The sequence below is a fragment of the Coffea eugenioides genome, unplaced genomic scaffold (genome assembly GCF_003713205.1).
Source record: "Coffea eugenioides isolate CCC68of unplaced genomic scaffold, Ceug_1.0 ScVebR1_3148;HRSCAF=4305, whole genome shotgun sequence".
Taxonomy (NCBI): domain Eukaryota; kingdom Viridiplantae; phylum Streptophyta; class Magnoliopsida; order Gentianales; family Rubiaceae; genus Coffea; species Coffea eugenioides.
In genome coordinates, this window is record NW_020863698.1 from 3,319 (window position 1) to 13,736 (window position 10,418).

Genomic DNA, 10,418 nt, shown 5'->3' on the forward strand with positions numbered 1-10,418 from the left:
AACTACTCTTAAACAGCTACTGCTTAATTCATATAATGGAACAAACCCGTAAAGAACTGGTATATTATAGCAAACAATTTTTGTTGTTTACTTTAAAATATTTCATTTACATTAAATAATTCAAAAAATGCTAGTTTTCCTTTCGTAAAGATGTTTCTGTAACGGCTTTTGAATTTTATTTGCAAATTTTTATGAAAATTAAATGATTTATAATAAAAGGTTCATACAAAACGTGGTACTTCATTCATGTAATACAGAGAAGGCATAAAGAGTTGGTACTTTATGGGATATTTCCTTTTTAAACTATTCTGAACATATATTACGTAGATAACCTACCATTTTTTTTTACATAACAAATTACTGTACCATTTTTTGAATGACATTTCAAAAACATTTCTAACTGAAACAGCACCCACAATAATGGCACAAAAAAGGTGCCTTACTCCCTAATCCAGCTTTACTTCATGTATTACTCTCACAGTTTGTGTTATTGTTGTTAGGCTTCATTAATCACTGTACATTCCTTTTTCTCCGACTAAACGGTAATAATAAACCCCAACATCAGTAATAAATCCCAAGTTCATACCATATATTTGTAATTTTGGCCTTCATGATGTCAGCTAAGGGACCCAATAACTCAAAGGCAAGGGAGGTCAGTCAAATTTTGACAACTTCAGGGGGTGCCAGTGAAAGTGTCACAAATTTCAGGGGAGGTTTCTTAAATTATCCCTAATAAATATATTACAAACCACATTGTAATTGATAGTTATTGGCTAATTAAATATGTTGGTACAAATGTATTACTAAAGTTACTCGAACTAATTAATAATTTCTATTAGTAAATATGTATAATTAGTAGTATAATTCATAATATTAATTATATTACATAAATTAATGTACATATATAATACATATAACTAATAATACCATTGTTATTGGTGCACTGAAGAGACGCATAAGCATTGTGAGCAATGAAAATAGATGGGGAGAAACAGAAGTTACTGTTCCTACACATGAATGGAACGATGGGCAAAAGAAAAGGCGTTGGGCCTTATGGTCATTGGTTAGGATAGCAAGCCGAGGAACAAACAGCCCAATCGTAAAAGCAGTTTATAGCAGCAGCGTACGGCACCAGTTTACAAAAGCTGGGCAACTGAAGCTGATTCCCAGGTAGCCACTTCGGAAAACGTCTATCCCACGAAGAGATTTTGCGCAACATACGATTCCACTTAATTTCGTATTTACAAAAAAAGGAACAAGTTTGGCTCGTCTAATAAACAATTTGTCAACTACTTACTCTCCTATTAACCAAGTGCAGTAGCGGTATTTGCTACAGCAGTGCTTACGACGCAACCTTGACAGTCATGCATCTTGTGATCCTTCTGTGCATGACCCCTTCGGTGGAACTACAATGACTTACCCATCTACACCTAGCAACCTTGAATAATCTTCACCCCACCGATACATAACAAAACACAATCCCTAAAGCCGGTGTTGCTCTATAACCTGTCTGTCGTCACGGCTGCTACTTCCATGCACAACCATACCATCTCTTTCAACCTCTGCATTTCACACCTAGAAGAATATATAATAGGATTTACACACGCAACGGCAGTGAAATAAGAACAACAAAGCCATTTACCAACAGGTACTGCATCAGTACAATGACTGTTTACAACCTTTCAGTGGCTGTGGTGATAACAGCTTACAATGGCCCATGACACATTCAAACTTACATTATTTACACTTCAATGGTAACGAAATCAAATTTTTTTAAACAATATACCCAGCTTTCCCCGCATTCACGAATACCTTGTAGCCTTCTCATGCGCAAGACAAATTAATGCGAAGGAAAGATACAAACCCTTCCCCTTCTACAATTTCGTACTTGTTTCATGGAAAGACTACTCTTGCACCTCGACTCACCAAAACCTGCCTTATTTATTGCGTTACTGCAAACCGAAGCATCACAACAGTAGTGCCTCATCTTTCTCCTGGACTTCTTTGTTGGCCACCTGTGTCCCTTCCACCGCTACCGAATGGTTGTGGTACAAATGCTTGTCCTCTCCATTCGCCTGAGTCGCTGCAGCCCGTACCAATTTCAAATGATTTTTCCAGCGAGTCATCCAAACAGTTTTCCATATAATCATCATCAACTGCTGTGTTGTGCGAATTCTTTTTGTATGGGCATGTTCGTTGGTTGTGGCCTGCTTGCAATCTTCAACCCATATATCACATGTCAAATCATTTGTGACTGCAAGTAATCACGTTAACCGAGCACAGTGCTAACATTACACCACTTCAACTTTCTTGCATTGCCAATAACTTTGTATACTTTGTATGCACTTTTAATTATGTGTTTATTTACTACTGTTGTTAATAAGAACGAAAAATACCCACTTCTTCATTATTACCTTCGCTGTCCACTTCATGTATTTTATCAATTAACTACTGTATAACTACGTATGCAATTCCGATAGTACCTGCAATGACCACACTTTCTTTTCTTCTTTGCTTCTGCATGCTTGTGATCACCTTTACACCGGGACACCCTAGGATCTAACAGCCCGAATGTTCTTCTACTTCTATCGTTCCTCACTCTTGAATCCATTGCAAATCCATCTCCCCCATATCCCCTATCAATCCACTTCTCCTTTAGGTCCACAGAATGCTTGTCAAACATCTGTTGCAGGTCATTAAACGCATCATCCATGTAGGAGGCATAGTAACACATAGTATTACAGCTGGACTTTAAAGTGCCATATCTGGCCATTTGTGTCAGCTGTTCGTCTGCAACAAATTCTTTCATTCCATTATTACTACAGTGAACTCCCTTTGTCCACCGCTTCGAAATGCATGCTTCTGGGATCCTGTTCATTCCTTCTACCACCATCACGCGAAACATGTGAGCACAAGGAATCCCCTTTGACTCGAATTTCATGCAAGAGCAGATTAGCTTCTCCATTGACCTATCATAATCCACCCTCCAACTTATTTCGTGTCCACCATATTTCGAGTAATAATATGTACGATTCCCTCCATCCTCGCTCCAGCCCTCAGAAATTAGAAGTCCTTGCCTGTTCAAATGCTTCCTCACCATGAAGAACACATTCCTTGTAAACACCTCCGCTGCGCTCCCCTCTAATTCGGGCAGGATTGTGGTTAAGACTGGTTTTGTGTTTTCGCTTGTGTGAACTGCTTTGCTCTCGGTATGTCGAAGCCATGCTATTGCCAAATCAAAACTTCTAACGAATTCATATAGTCGCATTTTTTCATTCAAGTACTCGTTCAAAAAAGCATTCATTTTCTCACACCTTTGAGTACTTCTCATACCTGCAAAAAAATGACCGCGTAAATAGGCCTCTGCCCATAACCTTCTCCTACGGTACAATTTCTTCACCCACTCATTCTCTACCACCCCACATTCATTAACCAACCTAGCCCACCGATCCTCAAACTCAAGAGTGCTACACTTTCTCGCCATCAGGTTATAGAACCTGTTATTAAACTCCTCGCAGCGAATATTACTCCGTGCATTTCTATGCAAGTGCCACGAACATAGCCTGTGACAAGCATCCGGGAGAAGATTCTTTATAGCTCTTCTCATTGCACTGTCCCCATCTGTCATCACTGCTACTGGCTTTCTACCTTTCATAGCCTCTACAAATGTACTTAGCACCCATTCATATGTTTCAATCCTCTCATCTGATAGCAGTGCACAGCCAAAAACAGTACTGTTCAAATGGTTGTTTACCCCTGCAAGTACAACTAGTGGCTTGCGGTATTTATTTGTTTTGTATGTTGTATCAAACACCAATACATCTCCAAATACACTGAAGTCCGCACGAGATTTAGAATCTGCCCAAAACAACATTGCCAATCTTCCTTCGTTATCTACATGATATTTATAAAAGAACATGTCATCGGCATCCTTCTTCGCTGCCAAGAACCCAAGTGCCCCTTCTGCATCGCCATTAAAAATATCTTTTCTACGTTCCTCGTCCATTCGGTTATACAAATCCTTAATGCAAAATCCCACGTTACTATACCCTCCGGCTTTGATAACAAAATGTTTCATTATCTGGCATATTCTGGCCCCAACCAACTTTAGACTTTTTGCCTGCGCATATTCTGCATCGCTCACTTTTCTATGCGACCTAAGGTGTTGCACACTTGCCTCTGATGCCAGCGGGTGATTGTGCTCCATAATGAAACGTGTCACCACATACTTTACCGATTCTGTGTCATATTTCACGCGAAAGCAAGCCCCACACCCGGTCCTTGTGATTGCTTTTGCTTCTCTTTTCCGGTCTTCATAATTAAACCACTTTTCATTCCTATAACCTTCACAGCAACATACCCATTTTCTAAATCTTGAAATGCCATCTTCATCTCGTTTGGCATTACTTTTACGAATCCCAAATCCGCTTAGTTTCGCATACAAATTATAAAATTCCCCAGCTTCTTCCGTGTCAAATGTTAATTTCATTACGTCATCCACGCCTATTGCGCCCACCAATTCATCTGCCTCCTCATCTTCGTGTCCTCCTATTGAACCACCGCTTTCTTCACTGCATGTGTCTCGGTCACACTCAGGTTCTTGGTTAAGGTCAAATGACATTAACCTGCCGCAACCATCCATCCCCATTTTTCCCTTCTCTGTTTCCTGCACCATGTCATGAGTTTTAAGCACCCCATCCTGCCCCATACTTACAACCCCTGTGTGGTTGTTCAATGCTTTTTCTAACCATGGTCGCTTAACATTTTTTTTTCAGCCTCCCCATATGCTTTCGTTTGTAACATAAATACTGATCGTCTACTAATGGAACAAAACATATATACACGATCATTTCACTTAACAAACCATACTTTACCTCACAACTTTCACAAAATGCAGACGATAAACATTACTCTAACATTCATATACACAGTTTTTATAAGTGTGGCTGATGCAATTATATCAACCTTTAGCACAAAATACCACTATCGACATGCATTTTCATTAACACCAACAAACTCAACCTCTACTGTGTGTTTCTTTAATTCTTTTCACATAACCATGCGCAATGCAGTATGGGGGCCATTATCGATGTCCACACGGCCATCCAAATCACTCTATTTTAAGACTTTAGTCCTGTTACAACGTCTTCTTCACGTCTTCACTCATTTCTGCTTAATTTCCTTTACACTATTTAATACAAATTAGAGGACCAACATTTCCTACGTACGTACACAAAGCTCCGTGCACAAATAAACTGCGATAATTTCCCGGTTTCGTTACATCTTCGTTCGAAGACGCAGGGTCTTACACCCCGTACTTCGTATTCCTTATTCCTCTATCATTACCTCTTACAAGAACTGTAGAAATCACCCTAGTAGACGTACATGTGTTTTACTCGTTATTTTACTCCATTTTTCAAAGTTATGGAAAAACTCAAAAAAGTACTCACCTTTGATTTCTCTGCTTCTGTTCCACGCCGCTGCATTCTGTCACCACAGCTTCGCAAGGGCCTTCCTCAGATATATCTACCGTCACCGCCTGCGCCTAAATTTACGCCAGTAGACACCACCTCTGTCTATTCCGCCTTGACTTCTTCTTTACCAAATTTTTGCCTTCGATTCCGACGTCACCACCTGTCTTCAAACACACGCATCACTGCGGGCCCCAACATGGCTGTGTGTTTAGTACCTAATATGCTTCCTCTTCGGTGGCCCCAGCATGGCTTTGGTTAGTACTGCTTTCTCTTTTTCTTCGATGTTTTATACAACAGAACCGACACCGGCTGTTAATTTTTATGCTTTCCGATCAAAAATTTTGTATTCTACGAAATTGGGTTCTCTTGAACGTCTGATGGACGAAAGCCGTAAACAGCAGGTCGTTTATAAGACAACCGTTTTAACTAAATTTTATCCCATTACCCAACATTTGTATTTAAGGCACGTTGGGTACTCTGTCACTGTAATGGTTGAAAGGCACAAAGAGCTGGTCTTTTACTCACCAACGGGTTTAATTTCTTTTTATCCGATAAATCAGTCTGTCTTTATGCCACCTTCGGTATTATGTTGTTGTAATGGAAGAGAGCCAAGGGGAGCTGAAACTTTTAAACTGGGACACCCGTTTGAATATAAGATTGACCAATCCAAAATGGATTTAATCTTTAGTTGTAGTGCAGGAAAGCCATAAAGAGTTGGCTATTTATTCTAAAATGCATTCCAATATGGGTACTGCGTTGTTATTATGGACGAAAGAGTTGAAAATTGGGGTTGTTTTAATAAAGTTAACGGGTATTTTTTTACTCCTTACCCCATTATATTTATGTTAATTCCGTTTCACCCCAATACATTTCCAACATTTGCCGTACGCTACATTCACCGCGGTTATAGGTCACCACTTACTTTTTTAGAAACATTCCCTTCATCTCCGTACATGTCAGGTTGCTACGTGCCAGCTTCTTTGCCATATAATTTACTTTCCACACCTGTCTTTGAAATATGTGAATACACTACAGAATTTACCGGAATATGTAAGGCTAAAAGCAAAGAAAATGGACGCAGGACCACGGTTCATATTATTTTGAGGCAAGAAATAAAGGTGAAAAGACAAGGACAAAGTTTGAGTTTCTGACATTAATTATTACCTATACCAGCTAAGAACAAGATGGCTTGATGGCACATAAGGGATTAGAGTTCAGTGCATACAACATACTTCCATTGCGCTTATTGATGCTTTCCGATGGTTGCTTCTACTGTGGAAAGTAGAGTGAACTCTCCACCGTGGGCAGAAGAAGTGTTAACAAGACAACGCAGCGCGGACATCTTTCACATGTCAAGTGGGGCCCAATTGAAATAAGGCAACCGGCTGTAGGGTTGGCTTAGCAAACCTGGCCTTGATGATGGATGGAACCTGGAAATCCTGAGTGAATTAATGACTTTTTTGCGTCAAAACCTGAGTTTTGTTATTACTAACAAGTAACAAGGTGCTTAACATACTAGTTGGGTTTTCAGAATTACGATCCCGAGCTTAACAGGCCATGTTGATACCAACTGGGCTATGGTTATGAAATTAGTTTCTTGTTAATTATTATAATAAGAAATATTTATAATTGAAAAAGATTCAATTCTTGCATACTGAATAATAAATATTTTTAGGGAAAATCATTCAAAATTCTTTCATATTTCGTTAAATAAATTTTTTCATCTTTCACTTTTAAAATATTAACTTTATATTCTTTACAAATTCAATTTCACAAATTTTGGTCCTAACCTAAGTTTCAACTACTTTTTAGTCTAAAATCACCACATGACTCATATGCAATAGTTTTTATATATAAAAATGTCAGATTTTACTTTTTTAGTGGCAAAAATAAATATGAATGGACAAAAATGAATATGGTTTCAAGTTAGATTTGGCTTGTTTAAGTGCAAAAATGAATATGAATTTGATCATTTGTTTAATTACAAATGGGATCTAACTGTTTTTCCTATAAAAAAATGAACTTTCTTTTTACCCTCATAAAAACTACTTTTACTTTAACTGCCTATAACTATCCATGTCTATTTTTACTTTTAACTATTTAAATATATGTTTTCAACATAACTACCTATAAATATTATAACTACTTACATAAAATTATTTTATGAAAAATATTTAAAAGATTAAAATTTGTTTTGATAATAAAAATTTTATTTAAAATATATGATCATAAATATTATATATTTTTTGATTGCACACACATTGGATGTGCATGAGCACTAGTTATAATAGAATACCTAAGAAAGTTTACACGATAATAAATCATTGGGTGCTTAAAAATTGTCAAATCAATATGAACTTGATATACTTTAAGCTATTTAGATAAATAGATAGAAGACACACACTTCATGATAATGTAGAACAAATGGGACCTAACATTAGATTAAAGTGAGATAATGAATTTTGTACACGCTAAACAAAAATGTCTTCCGAATTCCCAACAGATAAAGACGCCGCTTTAAAATAATTGGGGACGTTGCATTGGGTCAAGAGGATCTTTTTCATTTACTCTATCATGTACTGCAATGTATAAATATTTGTTATTATTTTGAAATTTAATAGAAATCGATGCATATTACGAATCAAAATGCTAGAATATGTTAATTTGAACGTGGGATTGTAATTGATATTTATCTATATATCATTGCTTTGCATGTTTCAATGGATTTTCTATCATTAGATAACCCATATCACAACAAAATCTTTAAATTTAGCACTTACTTTTAAGAGTGAAGTTTGATTTTTACTATAATTTGGTTATCCTTATCATTAGATAATGCTAATATATTAAAAATCTCAAATTTTGACAGTATTTTACTAGTCAATTTTGTGATTTTATAGTCTGTCATGTCCAATACAACTAGTTGCGAAATTAGGATTTAAATTAATAACCATCTAATTATTTCAATAGCTGAAGGTTCAATCTTTGAAACATTTGCATTGTGTGATTTATATTTATGATTATTTTATCTACAATCTCAATTCTAATTTCTTAGAGTACTATTTAATTGTGTTTTTGATTACTCATCTACAAATTCGATATCGATTTGAAAATCATCATGTGTACGTATAAGATTGCTTATCTAATTTCTAAATTTAAATTAAAACCTACCAGGTCAATAATGTCATGATTCTACTTTCTTGAAATACTATTATGTTTCTAATAATTCTTCTATAATTTTGATTTCAGTTAAAAAGCCACTATCTATGCAATATATAAAGTTAGAGGGATCGCAATTAATGTATACTTTTTTATGTCATTTTTTAAACTTTCAATTTTATTCTTAAAAAAAAACTAATTTTTGCTTTGGCTACTTAATCACATTTTGCCAATATAACTATGCATAACTACCCTAAATATTGTAATTAATAAATTACAATAACCTTACAAACCAAAATTTTTTTAATAAATTTTTAATAAATGTATTTACATAAAAATAAATTTTATATAAAATTAATTTCTTTTAATTATTTATGTATATAATTACTCATCTATGCCAACTAACAATTAAATTTAAATTGTCATAATTTTTTTTGTCAAGTAAGCATTTATAAATTAAAATTGGAGTACACATAGTTTCATTTTTGCGTATTCCAAGGATTATTGCATCTGACCAATTTTTCCTACTCTTCCTGCTCTTTGCAACTTATTTCCTGTCAATTAGGCATGGGGAGCTACTCCTGAATTAATGACAATTTTTAGGTGCATACAAATGCCCATAAATTATCGTTTAGAAAAAAAAATACAAATGCCTATAAGTTGTTGATGGGCATACATGTTATTTCCCCTAAAAGTACAATGGATCTTGTATGAAACTTCTTCTACCCGGTTCCGGTCACTACTTTTAATAACTTTGCTTTGCCCAGGCCCACAGTGATGTGTTGTCCTAATTTGCTTTGCTCTTCCCACCATGCATAGGTGAATCAGCTTTCCACCTTAGACGGAACCGCTTTGCGATAGGGTTTTTTGTGTTTTGGGAGCATTTAAGTTGAGGTTGTACCTGAAGTAGGGCTGCAAACGAGCCGAACCGAGTCGAGCTTTGAGCTAATCGAGCCGAGCCTCAACTAAATTTTACCAAGCTCGAGCTCGAGCTCGAGCTCGACGAGCCGGCAAATTTCGAGTTCGAGCTCGACTCGAATCAAGTCGAGCCGAGCTCGAACTCAAAAAAAAATAAAAAATAATTATTTTATTTTTAAAAAAATAAATAAAATAATTTTTTTCTTAATAAATAATAAAATATTAAGGATATATACGTAATTTTACTATAAAAATAAAAAATAAAAAAATATATATATAATATACGTAATTTTATTATTAAATAAAAATAAAAAAATATATATATATATATATATATACCCAAGGCTCGCGAGCTAACGAGCTTAATATTCTGAGCTCGAGCTCGAGCTCGAGTTTGACTCGAGCCGGCTCGAGCTCGACTCGAGCTCGATTAATAACGAGCTCGACTCGAGCTTGACTCGAGCCGCTCGCGAGCGGCTCGCGAGCAGCTCGATTCGTTTGCAGCCCTAACCTGAAGTCCCTCGTGGCTCTCCTCTCCAACTTTATAAATGCACTCTGCCCTCTTCTTAAACCAGTACCATATAGAGTGTTTTCATGGCCAGTTTTGGTGCTTCCTTACAGCTATTGATATTGACTTATTCCCTTCTTCTCCCCTCACCCACCCCCCCTCTCTTGTGTGTACTTGAGAAATCTATTAGTCTTGCTAAAAAGAAATATACCATGGTGACGACTGGCCTTCTAGCATGTTTTGTTAACATTCTGGAAAAATATTTAGTGCTCCTAGTTGATAGGTAAGAAGAAAGGTGATATCAACATGACGTGCACAAAAAAGTTGAGACAAATTAGACTAATGAAAAAGAGATGGTC

General features: G+C 36.3%; 1 protein-coding gene across 1 annotated transcript; it reads right to left on the reverse strand.

The window, feature by feature from the left end:
* Nucleotides 1–1,967: 1,967 nt before the first annotated feature.
* Nucleotides 1,968–4,708, reverse strand: LOC113757624 (protein FAR1-RELATED SEQUENCE 5-like). Its single transcript, XM_027300775.1, has 2 exons — nucleotides 2,464–4,708; nucleotides 1,968–2,254 (listed from the first exon to the last, which is right to left on the reverse strand). The coding sequence occupies exons 1-2, from the start codon at nucleotides 4,706–4,708 to the stop codon at nucleotides 1,968–1,970; spliced, it is 2,532 nt and encodes an 843-aa protein (XP_027156576.1).
* Nucleotides 4,709–10,418: the final 5,710 nt, after the last annotated feature.